General features: G+C 37.5%; 1 protein-coding gene across 2 annotated transcripts; it reads right to left on the reverse strand.

The window, feature by feature from the left end:
• Positions 1–4,757: 4,757 nt before the first annotated feature.
• On the reverse strand, positions 4,758–15,380 carry LOC131800163 (microfibril-associated glycoprotein 4-like). 2 transcript variants are annotated; one of them, XM_059117844.1, is made up of 5 exons: positions 15,310–15,380; positions 9,111–9,370; positions 8,305–8,419; positions 7,391–7,829; positions 4,758–5,519 (listed from the first exon to the last, which is right to left on the reverse strand). In XM_059117844.1, the coding sequence occupies exons 1-5, from the start codon at positions 15,320–15,322 to the stop codon at positions 5,285–5,287; spliced, it is 1,062 nt and encodes a 353-aa protein (XP_058973827.1). In that variant the 5' UTR covers positions 15,323–15,380; the 3' UTR covers positions 4,758–5,284. The 2 variants fall into 2 exon arrangements, with proteins under 2 accessions (XP_058973827.1, XP_058973826.1); XM_059117843.2 differs by lacking the exon at positions 15,310–15,380 and having other exon boundaries at positions 9,111–9,439.
• Positions 15,381–17,132: the final 1,752 nt, after the last annotated feature.

Here is a 17,132-nt window from a genome sequence, read left to right on the forward strand (position 1 = left end):
TTATGCATAGAACTAAAATTCACAACACCGAACGACTATCAATTATTGATTTCTAAGAATCGCAAACAATTTCTGGTTTCTTTTATGGAGTCTTTATAAATGGAACGTTTCGATTTAATTTGACAGCGAGATAGTAACGATTAAAACCCCACATTGCAGTTGGAGACATTTGGGGCACTGACTTTATGAGCCATACCATAATATTGTTCTTTATAGATAAAAAAAAGTTTCGCAATGACTTGACAGCGAGCTCCACTGCGAGACAAGAAGGCTTAATATAAAAAGACTGATGCACTGACTTTTAAATCACACATTCAATCATAATTTGGCAAAAACCGGCTAGAAAGGTAAATGAAATGAAAAGGAATATATTTTTTATTTGAGCTAAGGGCTTTGTTTTTGAAACTTTCGAAAAAGCAATCGTTATCATGAGAGATTAAATTGAGATGTTAAAGTCAAAACAGGTAACGAAAAGCGGTATGCTTTTTACATATAGACTGATAACCTTTAGCAAACAGTTGCCATCGTTATCACCATCATCTAAAAACCTGTACTTATATTTGAATAAATAGGAAATTATCATCGACTCGATCTATGGAAATAACAAGTTGTGTGGAGAAATAAAACCATAATCCTCCTACCTTCATCTGAGAGGCCACTCCACGAAAGCCTATCCAAAACCAAGGAAAGAAACTTGATACATAACTGAAAACAATTCATCGAATCTAGGATGAACTGCAAGTAGCTGAAGGAAACCTTCCTTTGAGGCCCCACAGGTTCAATGATTATTCTGTTATTGCCAAAAGGCTGGCCGTATTGTGATGCGTTACCGACAAATTTTGTCCGTGTTATGAGTGGCGGGTTAATTAACCGTTATAGAATGTTTAGGATAATGATGAATTCTCTTTTGCATTACCAAGCATATTTATGCTGATCAATCGTTAATGACTTCCTCGCCTGATTGAAAAAACTTTTAATCTCATACCAGGTCTTTGAAAAACGAAAAAAAGCAAAAATATTGCAAACTCTTCCCTTCTTGTCTCGGACAAACGACAAAGCAAAAATTTGAAGTCAACCATGAAAAACCGAACCTTGAACCGGATTCCGCGCTCTGATGCTTTACCACTGAGCCACAAACTCTCTACTATGGGCTAGGTCATCCATGGTTTCACATCTGACGCGGGTCCTGTATATAGCTAGGATCAGCGATGAGCAAATCGTCATGTCCGAAAATGGCACAAGAAAAACCACCCTGATAAGAGAAATACAAGTGTCTTCGAAAAGTTTTTGCCAGTGTGGGTGTGTGGATGAAGAGTAATATCTGTAACTATGAAGGTGTATTCAGACAAATTCGAGTGTCAGCTGAGTGTTCTGATCGATTTTCTGGATTTGATAACGTGACTAAAAACGAGGACTTTATTTACAGAGCAAGGAAGGTGGTGTAAAAACAGAAATAGAAAAATTGAATTTCCAACGGCAAAAAATATATGGTAACCCATGCTATCTTTGTACAATTTTTATATTATGTAAATTTAGGGATCATGAATGAAAAATCCTGACAATTCTTCTTATGAACCATCAGAAAATTCTCTCAAAATTCTCTCATTCTAAACAAATGCTGATAAACTTAAAATAAGCGTAGACAGGTTAGGTTCAACTCATCACCAATAGATGAGCTTTGGAACTAGTCCTTAAAGGTTGGCAGCAGCGGAGAAGATCTGTCGAAGCCAGTCAGGAAGAAGCACACCAGATAGAGGACGACCATCTTGCAGCACAGTGATCATAACCTGCACCCCACAGAGCGGATGGCTACCCAAACCAATATTCCGGTTGGCCCCCTTATGAAAAGGGTCAGCTTTTGACGCCTTGATGGTGACACGCATACAAGACGGCGACGAGGCTCCATTCACTGCAATATCCTGCATAGTCAAGTGAATTGAAGAAGAGAAGCTGGCCAGATTGGGCACTGTAAACTCACCAGCGCGGAAGAAACCAAAGTACCCCAGTGTGCACGCTGCCCAAAACATACAATGTTCCGGGAGGTGCATGTTCAGGGATTTCCAGATGAACAGCATGTGGCTATCTGTGATGGGCAGACAACTAGAGGACGAAGAACCCGGAGATCGTTTAATCCCACGAACGACCCGTTGCAAACACAGACAGTTCTGTAGAGGATCTGGTAACCCCTGCTCAACATGAAGCGCGCGAACACCAGACAAATAGACCTACACACTGAGGGGAGTCAGGGAGGGGCTAGCCGTTATGAAATCGTCTGAGTAATGTAGCAAATCAGGGACCTTATAGTCGTTAACTAAGATCCATTTCACTAATATCTTCAACACAATTAAAAATATGAGGAGCTGAACGGAGACTGAATGGAGGGACTAAATCAAAGTAAAACTTGCTGAGCCGTTTCATACCGAGGAGAAAGCGGTCTGAAGGGTGAATTGCAATGTTCCGACGGGAAGCTTCGACGTCGAATTTGGCCACCAGTGCTCCTCGACCAAACTTTGATACCATGCGAATGACTTGGTCCACCATTATGTAATGCAGTGCAAATTCATCAGGGTTAACATCGTCATTCACACTGGCCACTCCGGGAGAGGAGAGATCTACAATGAGATGCCACCTTCCCGGTTGACTCATTTTCGGAGTCACTCCAAAACTGCTAACGTGAGGAAGAGGAAAAGGAGGCGAGGCAAAGGGGCGAGCAACCCTCTCCAAGGACACTTCAGTCGCCAGGTACACATCAGTGACTGAGGGGTGTTCATAAGCTGATGGTTTGTTCTTTTGAAAGGCTTGAGATATTATAAATGAGAAAAACCTAGTTTAAAACTAAAGCGAAGCCCATCCAAAACAGATGCCATGTGAGGATGCCTCAACTCCCAGGAAAAATGCTCCACCTTCAACTGTAGAAACTGGAGGGAGCGTTGCTAAAGGGAGGAGAGAAACAAGAGCATACTTAGGGGATCACAAGCCATACTTTGCCCCCCCCCCCCAAGTAGACATAGATAGCAGCTCCTCAACCACCCTATAATGGTAAAAGAGGAAGGACAAGGACCATTCCACCCTAACATAGGTAAGAGACAGAAACAAAAGGATAAAACATTTTTTAATGGACAAAAGAATCATGGCCAGCCCTACTCCTAACATGTAACAATAGAGAAATATGGCTGACCAAAACTGGGAGGCACAGAAGCCGAGCAACAGAGGCTAGCAAAACATGAGAACACCACCTCAGCTGCGTTTAGACTGACTGCTGGAACGTGGAGATACCAGAGACGGGGATCTCCGCTTTGGAGTCTACTCAGATGGCGTCGAAGCCAAGCTAGGGCAGGTGAGGCACGATAGGACCCTGAACAGCTCGAACAGCGATGCGATTTATTGGCAAATTCGCCAAGCCCTTGAGTAAAGGCAAGTGTTAGGGTAATTCAAGGTGTTGACAGGTTCAGTACCTATTCAATCGTTCCTCATTTTCCAGATTTCATTTACCTCAGCAGAATGAATCACCAACTGCGCCATGTTATCCTCCAATCAAAAGCCGGTACTTATCAGCCTTGTCTGTCACCTTAAAAGTCGTGTACTCGGCGTACTTGGCGTTCCTATCAAAGTTTCCATCTCGATTCTTATCATAGCGTTGTAAGCGATATTAGCAAGAACCTACTGACCATTGTGTACAGACCAAGTAAGACTGAAATGGAGGCGAAGAGGAGATGAATAAAAGCTAGAGGAAATTTTCAAAACATAGTAGAGATTTTCTGAGATAAGTCATTCAGCTATCTAGTTACGATGTTAATCAACATATCATGTCTCATTAACTTTAATTTTCAGACGTGAAAAACTAACACAGCGAGAAACAAAGTTGATAAATCCCCTAACACAATGTATTTGTCTGGGTTTTTCATCTTCTACAGGAAAACCATGTTGTTGAAAAAAGAGAGATTTCGGTACCTTCTTTCTAAAAAGTAACTTTTGAAAAAAAGTGACAGATGAGATAAGCCAAAGTGCTTTCCATGAATTTGTTTTGTTACTCCACAGACACAAAAAGTTGAGTTCGGCTGCTTCATAATGTTCCAATTTTAGTGACCTGTGCACCATCAATCTGAATGGTGGCATCCTAATGCAAGGGTTGTGCGGCATTAACTCTGACTATTAAGATTGGCTTCTATCTCGGATGGGACTCCTGCAAATACGGGTTTCAAAATCTCAGTTACGAGTTCTAGCTTGGGAACGACAATTTTTGCCGTTTGACACCATGTTGAGAGTCGTCCTGAAAGACTTTGTAAGGAAAATCGATTACGCTTGCGATGTTTGAGGTGGCAAACGAGGCAAATAGGTATACCGGTTCTTAATTGAAGGATAAAGCGGCTCGGCTGGTGGCAACATGGAGGTTCATAGGTATAGTAACTTTTGGTCGATTTGTGATTGCTTTTAGTATTTACATTGAAATTTGGATTATCCCCGAAAGAAAACGAAAATTAAGATTTGCACTGCATGGTACGCACATAACGACTGGTTGGGGCTTAAGAGGTCAGAAGCACTTAGAGGTTACATTGTACTGAACTTTAAAAAATTGTATAACTTTAAAAACTGCTTTTTTTGTTGGAATTCACAATGAAATTCTAGAGCAACTTTTCATTCTTCTGAAAAGTTTGAATGATGATATATAAAGCATTCGAAGCTGAATACATAGAACTTCGATTAGAAAAATGATCATCGGGGACTACTTTATTTGGTTTCCTATGAATGTCCTTCGCACTCCGTACAATGCTATGCAGTGTATTTTAGAATTGTTGCATTAGACGTCACTGAAGTTGACACACGTGCGACACCTTCTCTCGTTAGTATAGATTTATCACTTGTTCGGGGCGGGTCGGTTTACACTACAACAAGAAGTCGAGTAAAGTGTTTCCGTAATCTAAATTGCGTACTTTTAATCGACCCTGTTGTGATTTTGTCCTCTAATACAATTAGTATATCTATTTCTGCAGTGCTCCAACGTTCTGGAAAGTTCGGTTAAGTAACTGATTTCACAGAAGGACTTTTAGGACTAAGATTATGATAACGTATATAACTATGGGCTGTACCTAAACACTAGTTCGTGGGCATGAATTTCGATGAAACTGTCGAAGAAGATTCAATTTAATGGTGTCGTCATGTAGACGTATTTACTTGCTAAGGTAGGTTTTGTGCAAGTTTAAGCTCAAATTGTCTCCTAGTCGTTCACTCTAGCGTACAAAGTTCAAATTGTTTCCTTGTTGTTCACTCTTGCATAGACATCGTCTTATGCCTTCGTTTTTACTTTCATCTCAGTGCGTTTTAGTGAGTAGTGATAGCCCCGGAAAGCGTACCAGTTGACACCTATACCAAAAGGGGCTCCAGGGCCATGGAGGTACAATCCGTTCAGATTGGACCTATGGCAGTCGTTGTACCACCAGGCTCCCTTGTAGTGTTCGGCGCAGTTAGACGTGTGATTACCATGATCATTGTCCTGGTCTTTTGTAGAAAACTGCATTTGGCTGAAATAAAATGAAATTTCATGTAAGCTTGTTTGTATCATGTTTAAACATGTGGAAGATGGTTACTGTTAATAAGAAACTTAGTCTAAGTATACAAATTACTTTAATAAATTGCATAAAGTCAGTAGAGATAAACACCCGGGGACACAGGCAGACTGACAAAGTAAGATTAAGTGTTTTGGCGATTTAAGTTTTGTATTCAACTTAATTTTTTTTTTCACAGCCAGCGACCTATAATTAGGAGAATGCACCTTTTTTACGCGACGCGGACCAGATAATTCAACCTTTCGTCTGAGTTATCAGCATTTTTAAGGGGCTGGTTTGATTGCTGTTACCAGACATCAGCTTTCAAGTATTGCCAACAAGTATTGTTTACAATTAAAAGTTGATCAGGATAGTTTCTTTGAGGCTCAAGAAAGTCTTCTTTGTTTTTCAGTATATTACATTTTTAAAATCAGCTTAAGGGAGTTGAAAAGTGTTTTTAATTTGATCGCACGAGATCTGGACGCGAACATAACACGAGCTTTAAAGACGTCAAACAGGAAAAAAATGCGGCTCGATACGATCGTACGATTGTTATCTAAAACGGTCTATAAACAGTATAAAACGATAGAGTTTTCTATAATTACAGTTCATATCAAGTATTTGTACATATTTAGATAAATTGAAAATAAGATATTTTTGGCAAAACCGTTGAAATGACTTAGAGATTTTGCAGTTGCAAAAAATCAGGCAATATACTTATTATAATGTGGCAAAAAATGAAAACATTTTATTGGGGAAAAGTAAAGATATTGAGCTATTTAGGCCATCAATTGGAATACTGATTATATATATCGTTAGCCAAACTGGTTAGTTTTTTATGGGAAACTTTGATATGATTAAGTTTGATAGGTTTCCTTTTGTAGCTTTCGCCCTAGTTTATTCATGAATACTCGTGGGAGCCACCTTAAATTGTCAACTTTGGATTCATATTTTCAAAAAAACTTATTCGTTCAATCCGGTCAAAAGTTCTATCATTCGCTAAAACAGTTTCATGGTGACTTTTTCCATCGTGAATATTTTAATTTTAATGCAGAACGCGTTAATATTGTTGCTATTTGGTTGAAAATGGAGTTTCTCTCATGATTATAGGTGTTGCAACCAGACACCATTTAACATCTGGAGAGAGAAAAACAACCATAGTAGATGCCGCTAAGATTCGAATCATGGCAAATATTGTACCACCAGGCACCTTTGAACTTCGAAGCACATTGCATATCGGACCTTTTGTCGTTTTTACTATCTTTGGTCCAAAACTGTATCACACTAGAAACATAAGCGAGAGTAAGAAAAAGATCACAGACATTAACCGTATGAGTCACACTTTGTCACAAAATAAACGGTACTATTCCGAGCAGCACTACCCCCTCCTTGTAATCTCCGTCGAGTTATTTAAAAAAAGGAATATAGGAAAAGGTTTGGTTATAATTGAGAAAAGAAGAAAAATCGTCCTAAATTAAAATCTCTTAAAAGTCAACTTTTTCCCTATTGTTATTTATTGTTTTTTCTCACCTCAGAACATAAAGAGGTTTCAAAATCAGAATATTACATCGCCCAGAATATTTACTGCTGACCGATTGATTTCCCTTTTTTTGTTTCGATAAAAAATTGTTGCGTCAACTGTTATGATAGAAAAGGTCTGGATAGCAGCAGATATGTCACTTAAATTTATGATAGAAAACCAGTAAGTGCCTCTTGGCTTTACCGCCGAACACTGGTTGATCGAAAAACATCACGATCTCACCTAATGATGCGTAGCCGTAAGAGAAGTTCAAAGAATTGACTGGCTCAGCTCATATCACTCTAAGGCTCGTTCAGATTTCATTTACCTTAGAGACACGCGCATGGAGTCATGCCCGAGCATGGAGTCACCAGCCGTGCCAGAGTATCCTCCAATCAAAAGCCTGTACTTATCAGCCTCGTCTGCCACCTTGAAAGTAGTGTACTCAGCGTAGGCGATGTTCCCTTCAAAGTCTTCCAGGTCAACTCTCAGCATTACGTCATCAGAGTCTGTCAAATGATGAAGATTATCGTTTCCGAGCCAGAACTCGCCATTAAGATTTCCAAAGCCGTATTTGTAAGATTCCCATCCTAGAAAAAAATCTACAGAGCCGTCTAAACGTCTCTGAAAAACAGTCCAACCTCCACCATCCGTAATCATGTCACACAACACTTGCACTGGTTTTCCGCCATCTGGATTGATGGTGTATACGCCACTGGAATTCCAACCGTGTCGAAGCAATTCAGCGCAGCTGCTTGGCTCTATATCTATGAGATAGTACAAAAAAAAAACAAACAAACAAACATAGAAACAAGCATACCAATAAATATACACAACTTAACCTAATTTGCCGAGTGAAATGCACTGTACCAAAGACAGTAAAAGTTTGCCGAACAGTAGAGCACGTGACTCAGGAACACAGCTTATTAATAGCTGTTCTAAAGATTATCGTGAGGATCGTAGTTTCTTTCGAATGCTTAAAAAGTATCTTCGAGAATGATGTCTCCCACCTCCTTTGTTAGTGGCTTCGCTAGCTACCACGATACGCCTGAAATCCAATAGGGGGTCGGAACAGTTATCCTTACTTAGGAGGCTACGGGTTCAACAATTACATAAGCCATCTTGTTGATTTATTGCAGTATTGCCTGTGTTACTACTGAGAATATTCCATAATCGTCTTTTGCTGTTTGAATTCCTAAATTTTTAAGGCCAAACCAAGCATATGACAACTCCAACACTAACCGCAAGTTGGTCCTCTGAAGCCATCTGTACATTTGCATCTTAGACTGCCATCTTGATAGTTGGGGACACAGATTCCTTTTTCGCCACAAATGGAACCACTTATCTTACAAGGGCTCTGTATTTTGAAAGATGTCAACTTAATGCAAGTGCTAACAGATTTGAACTTTAAATTCTCAAATCCAGATACAATAAAATTTGCACAGTCCTTTACCAGAGACACATTAAAACACCCGTTCTGAATAACTTTTGTGAGTGGAACAGTAGAAAAATAAAATCCTAAACACTTAAGGAACAGATGAATATTGATACTCATCCAGAGGGTTAAGGCTGACATTGTTTAGTTTGAAAAGATTTAAGAAAAGGCTTCATATTCTTTTCATATCCCAAAGGCCTCCTGTGGTGTGTTTTCGTCGGCTTTCGTCTAGGATCTTCAATTGCATAATTTTTTACATCGCTTCTTGCCATGCACAACATTTCGCAAAACGTTGAGAAATATCAATCTTTATCAAATGTTCTAAACGAGAGGAGTCAGCCTTTGTAGCATCTTGGAGAAAGCCCGGTCAAGATAGGTTTTCTTTTTCTCTAGCTTTCTTTGTCCCATCTTCCTTTCGCTTGTTTTTCCCAATAAACTATTGTTAATCCCACTGAGGTTCCGAAATGACCTCCTCAGAGAAACTAAATGGGTTCGATAAATGATAAGGCTAACCCTAACCCTAAACAAATTCACCTGCAACTTAAGGTAATAATAGTCTTCCATCTAAGCCATGACAATTTCTGTAACATTACGAAAAGTGTATCTTAAATACCTTTATTCCTCTGTAAATGAAATCTTTATCTGCAGTTAAGTTAGCAAATCCAGCTAATCGATCAGAGCCGCTTAGCTGACACTTGAATTTCCTTGAGTCGCCCATTATGGTTCTAAAGTTGTAAGACTGACATTGCTCTTCCTCCACACACCGTAACTGACAGGAATTTTCCGAATCCACCTCTACCTCTCCTATTATGCTTCCATTCAGCTTATGTCCCTTTATCTTGTCAGCAAAGTTAACAGCCTTCAAATCTGGCTCTGAAATACGGCGTACGCCGTACACAACGACACAAAGAAGAAATATTATACAGAGATGCATGTGTAGTCTTCACCGTCAGAAAGCTCATGATGAAAAAAAAATAAATGTTTGCCTAGTTTCTATCACTTAAATAGCCCAGCAGGTGCAAAGGAAATTGGCAAAATTAAAACAGTAATTTCCACGAGCATCCTTTTTAAAGTTAAACGTCAGCTTATATTTTTGACATTGCATCATGTTACATTGTTTCACCTTTTTTCACCAAGACTCTATCGTTTGTCATGTGAGGGTTACCTTATATCTTTTTTGATGCAGCAAGCCAAAATTAAACACAACATGAGTTAGTTGACCATGTATCATCCAGTGAATCCAGTTTAGAAAAACAAAAGCGTGATTCAAATATTCACCTCTTTCAAAACAACTAACGCTTACTAATTTATCAACTAGCTAGAGTGAGGGATTTCGAGCAAATTAGTAAAGAAAGAAAGGTAAAATCAACGAAATACACCCAAAGGCTTTAAAAGGTACAACATGTTGAGGATAAAAGTTTTTTTTCTAAAATTTTTCGTTTCTGAATCTTGTAGAACATTGTTACTATTATTCATCAAGTATTGAAAGTTCCGTGATGCTCCAGGTGAAATTTGATAGATGCATTGTATTCGAACGATAATGATCAGAATTAAGATTGAAATATTCGAATCGCAATAGGTGGTTTGATAAAAATACAAGTAGGATTGAACCTCGCTTCTGACCAAATCTACCTGTCGAATAAAGGACTCTAATTCTAATTGAGACTTTTTGGAATTTTAAGATTATAGAAGGTAAAACAAACTTTGATGAATATTGTACCACGAGGCACTGGGATTACGGCCATAGGACTTTGGACTTGCTTTTTCTCGTCTTTAATGCTGCGAAAGAATGAAACACAAATCATTATAGATTATTAACGTAAAAGCTGAACAGAGAGTCCTGGTTACAACAGTATAAGCTACATCTAAGCCTTTTCTATTGTTCTAACAGTCACGCGAACAATAAATCAGGGGAGCAAACAATGAACTTTATACACGAGTCCAGCTCACCAAAACTTTATATCAAAAGTAACATTTCATTTTCATTGTTGTCTTTACAAATATCTGGAAAGTTCGATAAAGTGTTTGATGTTGCAGACATATCAGTTTATGTCAGATTTGGCTCTAAAATATAGCTTACGCCGTACACAATTGCACAAATAACAAATATCATACAAAGATGCATGTGTCGTCTCCATCGTCAGGAGGTTTAAGAGGAAGAAAAATAATCGCTTGTTTTTAACTTTCTATTGTTAAACTATGCTAGCAGGTGCAAAATATTGTCAGACTTAAAGCATTACACGCAACACAACAGTATAGTTTTTTTTTCAAAATTAAGCGTCAGGATCTACCTGTTCCTATATGGGTGTTAAATTTATTTCTATATTTCACCAGGTTGCCATGTTTGCCCTTTTTCCTAGTGAACCCTTTTTACCAAAACGAGGATTAATTTATATCTTTCTCAATATAATTTGTTTACTTTGCATAAATGCAGCTTAACAAACAAAAGCGTTATTTGAATAGTAGTCTTAAAATACATTTTGTTATCCAGTTAGAAATTTCAAGAAGAGTGGAAAGTATCAAAGGTTAAATCAACGAAATACGTGGGAAAGCTACAAAAGGTGCGACATGATGCGCGAATAAGTTTCGTTTTCGAAAATTTTTAATCGCCTGAATCTTATGGAAGAATTATGATATTACTTATTAAGTATTGATAGCTTTGAGGTGAACCTTTCAAATTTGGTAGTTTTCCCTTTCAGTTAGAAGAATAATAAAGAAAAAAAAAACTGAAAAGAACGGTAGCAAGAAATGTATGCTTCTACACTACTGAGGCACCATCTTGTCGACTGGGAAGGTGAATTTACACTTTTCTGGGCGATTTACTGTGATGAACTGCTTGGCTGAGTAAACTATGTAGGGAAGCTAAACTTACAAAACAACATTTCATTTTCATTGTTGTTTTTACAAATATCTGGAAAGTTCGATAAAGTGTTTGATGTTGCAGACATATCAGTTTATTTCAGATTTGGCTCTAAAATATAGCTTACGCCGTACACAATTGCACAAATAACAAATATCATACAAAGATGCATGTGTAGTCTCCATCGTCAGGAGGTTTAAGAGGAAGAAAAATAATCGCTTGTTTTTAACTTTCTATTGTTAAACTATGCTAGCAGGTGCAAAATATTGTCAGACTTAAAGCATTACACGCAACACAATAAAGTTTTTTTTTCAGTTAGAAGAGTAATAAAGAAAAAAAAATTGAAAAGAACGGTAGCAAGAAATGTATGCTTCTACACTACTGAGGCACCATCTTGCTGCATGGGAAGGTGAATTTACACTTTTCTGAGCGATTTACTGTGATGAACTGCTTGGCTGATTAAACTATGTAGGGAAGCTAAACTTACAAAACAACATTTCATTTTCATTGTTGTCTTTACAAATATCTGGAAAGTTCGATAAAGTGTTTGATGTTGCAGACATATCAGTTTATGTCAGATTTGGCTCTAAAATATAGCTTACGCCGTACACAATTGCACAAATAACAAATATCATACAAAGATGCATGTGTCGTCTCCATCGTCAGGAGGTTTAAGAGGAAGAAAAATAATCGCTTGTTTTTAACTTTCTATTGTTAAACTATGCTAACAGGTGCAAAATATTGTCAGACTTAAAGCATTACACGCAACACAATATAGTTTTTTTTTCAAAATTAAGCGTCAGGATCTACCTGTTCCTATATGGGTGTTAAATTTATTTTTATATTTCACCAGGTTGCCATGTTTGCCCTTTTTCCTAGTGGACCCTTTTTACCAAAACGAGGATTAATTTATATCTTTCTCAATATAATTTGTTTACTTTGCATAAATGCAGCTTAACAAACAAAAGCGTTATTTGAATAGTAGTCTTAAAATACATTTTGTTATCCAGTTAGAAATTTCAAGAAGAGTGGAAAGTATCAAAGGTTAAATCAACGAAATACGTGGGAAAGCTACAAAAGGTGCGACATGATGCGCGAATAAGTTTCGTTTTCGAAAATTTTTAATCGCCTGAATCTTATGGAAGAATTATGATATTACTAATTAAGTATTGATAGCTTTGAGGTGAACCTTTCAAATTTGGTAGTTTTCCCTTTCAGTTAGAAGAATAATAAAGAAAAAAAAACTGAAAAGAACGGTAGCAAGAAATGTATGCTTCTACACTACTGAGGAACCATCTTGTCAACTGGGAAGGTGAATTTACACTTTTCTGGGCGATTTACTGTGATGAACTGCTTGGCTGAGTAAACTATGTAGGGAAGCTAAACTTACAAAACAACATTTCATTTTCATTGTTGTCTTTACAAATATCTGGAAAGTTCGATAAAGTGTTTGATGTTGCAGACATATCAGTTTATGTCAGATTTGGCTCTAAAATATAGTTTACGCCGTACACAATTGCACAAATAACAAATATCATACAAAGATGCATGTGTAGTCTCCATCGTCAGGAGGTTTAAGAGGAAGAAAAATAATCGCTTGTTTTTAACTTTCTATTGTTAAACTATGCTAACAGGTGCAAAATATTGTCAGACTTAAAGCATTACACGCAACACAATATAGTTTTTTTTTTCAGTTAGAAGAGTAATAAAGAAAAAAAAATTGAAAAGAACGGTAGCAAGAAATGTATGCTTCTACACTACTGAGGCACCATCTTGTCGACTGAGAAGGTAAATTTACACTTTTCTGGGCGATTTACTGTGATGAACTGCTTGGCTGAGTAAACTATGTAGGGAAGCTAAACTTAGAAAACTTGCCTGTGGAACAGGAAAGCAGAAATACATGACTAATTTCTATATACAAGGGGTCAAGATATTGCAACTGGACTCTGGACAAACCGAGATACACCTCGTCTGACTTAAATGCTTTCGTCTTTATACTTTACTATACTCACGAGTGTAGTTGGCCAATGTAAATACCCTTAGTAAATTGTGCATGTAGAAGTCGAACGTGACTTGAATTTGCAGCTGCAAAGCTATTTATGTTTTTCTTTAAAAGGTTATGCAAATAATACGTAAGGCAAGTAAACGATGAACTTTACACACGAGTACAGCTTACTAAAATATGAATTACAATAGGTACCCTTGACGTGTCTTTATCGTCTTTATCAAAGCTTTACAAAGTGCGTTAAAGAAATTTAGATCAAGTTTGTGCCATGTCATCCAAAATAAGAAATTACTGGTTTTCAGCTATTTTACTTTACTTTTACTTTATTTTAATTCATATGATACGACGACAACAATTACCGGCTGTAGGTAATAAGGGAAACTGAGTGTCCTCGTTTCATCTTTACGATGTTTATTGGAAATAAGTTACGTATGAAACAAAACTTGTTTCGATGACAAATGCAAAGCGGTGGTTTGTGTTCTGTGAAGTCCTTCACCTGCTTGCCACAGGATTGACACTCACAGTCTATCAGATTCATTGTGCTTCGTTAAGCCATTCACAAGGGATTGGTGAATGAAATTATCGCTTGTGGACGTTTCTTGGCAAGCAATCGAACAGTGCTCTGTCTTGTGCGTAACCTGAAACCCATTAAAGCTGTGGGTGAATTTTTTTTTCTATTTTCTTCTGTGAGCTTTATTTTTTTTTCCAGGAGGCTCTTTACACGTAGTCTGTATAATATTCCCACCTATCTCACCCTTTTACACGAAATTCTTTACATCAAATCTTCATTAACCCACACAAATGTTCCTAACTAAAATTTTAGTCTTTAAACATATCTTACATATGATGTCTACTTCTTAAAGTTCACATTTTTAGATAAATTATCACGCTAAAACAGAAATGCAAGCCATTCCTTTTCCACAAAATAGTTGAATGTTTATTAAAACTCTTAAAAGTCAGAAAGGTGTGGCAAATCTAAAAACTGACTTTTTCACATTGGGGACTCTAAATTAGCCAGTCTTATTGGTTGGGGAAACCAAATCGACTATACTACATATATTCCGGACGTGCTACTGTTAACATTAACTACTGTTAGCTTTAATTATAGATGCTCCATGTCTGTGATGGTAATCCGCCATGAAACTGTTAAGCACAGCTTTGAGCACAATTTAGTTATTTTCAATTTGAAGGCCTCATTTTCATTTCGGTAAGTTTCAGTGAGTATGAATTTCCTCTGAAAGAATTCCAAGAGACACCAGTACTCGGCGTACTTGGCGTTCCTATCAAAGTTTTCCACGTCAACTCTTATATTATATATTATATTACATAGAACTTCGATTATAAACACGATAATCGTGGTCTACTTTATTTGTTTTACTGTGAATGCCCTTGCCGCTCAGTGCAATGTTAGGCGTTCTTTTTTAGAATTTTTTGCAGGAGACGTCAATGAAGTGGACACTCGCGCGACACCTTCTACCATAATAGAGATTTATCACTTGTTATAATAAAGTTCAGATATAACACGCACTGTCATTGGTTGAAAGAGCGTGCTCTATGAGAGTATAGAGCATAGAACTGAGCTAAAGCTGTCACGCCATCTGCCATCCGCGATTTCTTTCTAGCTTTTCTTTCGTTAATTGAAAGTGAAATTTCGGAGCAAGCGAGCAAAGGTTTGCAAAAATGCAACAATAACGGTTTTCACGCTCAGTTAGATTGCAAGCTTACGTACGGTAATAAAATCAAACACAGCTAACACTTGTATAGTATATAAAGTTTCGTTTCCAAAAACAAAACAGGAATGATGAAAAATATAACCAGGCATAACTGTTAAAGTTCATACTAATCATGAGGGTGATCATGGCGATCTTCGGTCATCGCAATGGAGCAAGCCTCAGGAACTAAATCGATTACCCTTCGAGTGGAAAAATAAGAGCTAGCTCTGATTACCTTTCCGATGCATTGAGTGGAAGGCCACATCAGTCACTGCAGCCGAGTTTTACGGCGCTGTCATTCCAGGCGATCTTCATGTCCTAGTGAATTCGGCTGTTGTTCATTCATAATACACTCGCTTTGAACAGTTTGTTTTCTACTTGTCATGTGAAATAACTTGCGTATTCTTGTGAGTTACGATTGGGCCGAATTTCACTGAACATTTCATTTTCAAGTTCTATATTAGAAACTAAAAAAACTTCAGGCAAAAGTGTTAAATTCGACATGCCGAACTATTTTAGTTTGTAAACTAACGCAGAATATAAACTTTGATGGTTTTTGAACTTTCAATGGTTTGACAGCTTTAGTCTTGTACAGCCAAACAGATTATTTGAACCATTCTAACAGGGATTCTGATTGGCCTATTGTAGCGTGCTTTATGAGAGTATAGAGCATGCTGACGACACTGTTGTACGCTTTGGAAATAAAATTTGTTTTGAAAATTGAAAGTAATTCTTGGGGAATTTAACGGATTCTTTATTACCAAACAAATAGAGAAGCCTTGACTGTGCTCTGTTCTGTTGGAAAGCACTTAGGAAGCAGCTAGAGCACTCAAGAAGTAGGGAGAAACACTCGACTTCGTCTCGTGTTTCCCCCTACACTTCTTTCGTGCTCTAGCCGCTTCCTGCGTGCTTTACAACAGAACAGAACACAGTCAAGGCTTCTCTATTTGTTAATTAGGGGCGGGTCGTTTTATGAAACGACAATTAGTCAAGAATAGTTTCTTCTTAATGTACCGTGCGTGTGTACTTTTAATGACCCTTTTGTGATTTTTTCCTTTGATATAATTAGTACATTGTAATGCACCAACGTTCTAGAAGGTTCGGTAAAGTAATTGATTTTACAGGAGGAGTTTTAGGACTAAGATTATTATAACGTATATAAACTATGGGCTGGAGTACTTAAACACTATTTCTTCGGTATGAATTTCGATAAAACTGTGGAAGAAAATTCAATTTAGTGGTTTCATCCTAAAGACGTATTTACTTGCTAAGGTAGGTTTGGCGCAAGTTTAAGTTCAATTTGTTTCCTTTTCGTTCACTCTAGCATAGACGTCGTCTTTTGCCTTTGTTTTTACTTTCATCTCTGTGTGTTTTAGTGAGTAGAAATAGCTCTGGAAAGGGTACCAGTTGACTCCTTTAGCAAAATGGGTTGTGGGGCCATTGATATACAGGCTCTCTCGCAAATTTCGGCGCAGTCGGACTCGTTATGATGATCATTGTCTTGGTCTTTCGTAGAAAACTGCATATTGCTGAGATGAAATGAAATTTCTTTAAGCTTGTTTATATCATGTTTAAACACGTGTAAAATGGTTGCTGTTAGTGAGAAACTTAGTCTACGTCTACAAATTACTTTGATAAATTGCATAAAGGCTGTAGAGATAGAAACCCGGGGACACACACAGAACGAAAAAGTAAGATCTAAGTGTCAAGACAATTTTAGTTTTGTATTCAACTGAGGTGTGGGTTTTTTTCCACATTAAGGGGTCTATAATCAGGAAAATGCGCCTTTATTACGCAAAGTCTCCTTTGTTTCTCAGTATATTGCATTTTTAAAATCAGGTTCCAATGGGTTTTTGGTCCCACGAGATTTGGACGCGAACATAGTACGAGCTTTAAAGACGTCAAACAGGAAAAAAAAGGTGGCTCCATACGATCGCACGATTGTTATCTAAAAAGGTCTATAAACAGTATGAAACGATAGAGTTTTTTTTTAATTATTATTTTTTATAATTGAATCAATCTTAAGCACATACAGTTCATATCAAATATTTGTACATA

Source organism: Pocillopora verrucosa, chromosome 1 (genome assembly GCF_036669915.1).
Source record: "Pocillopora verrucosa isolate sample1 chromosome 1, ASM3666991v2, whole genome shotgun sequence".
Taxonomy (NCBI): Eukaryota; Metazoa; Cnidaria; class Anthozoa; order Scleractinia; family Pocilloporidae; genus Pocillopora; species Pocillopora verrucosa.

Bases quoted from the DNA above. Each gene is read 5' to 3' on its own strand.
- LOC131800163 (XM_059117843.2), bottom strand. From the start codon at position 9,431: ATGCATCTCTGTATAATATTTCTTCTTTGTGTCGTTGTGTACGGCGTA. The intron at 8,420-9,110 runs GTATTTAAGATA...TTCAAAATACAG, and splicing joins TCATTTACAGAGGAATAAAG to AGCCCTTGTAAGATAAGTGG. The intron at 5,520-7,390 runs GTAAATGAAATC...ATTTTATTTCAG, and splicing joins TCCATGCGCGTGTCTCTAAG to CCAAATGCAGTTTTCTACAA.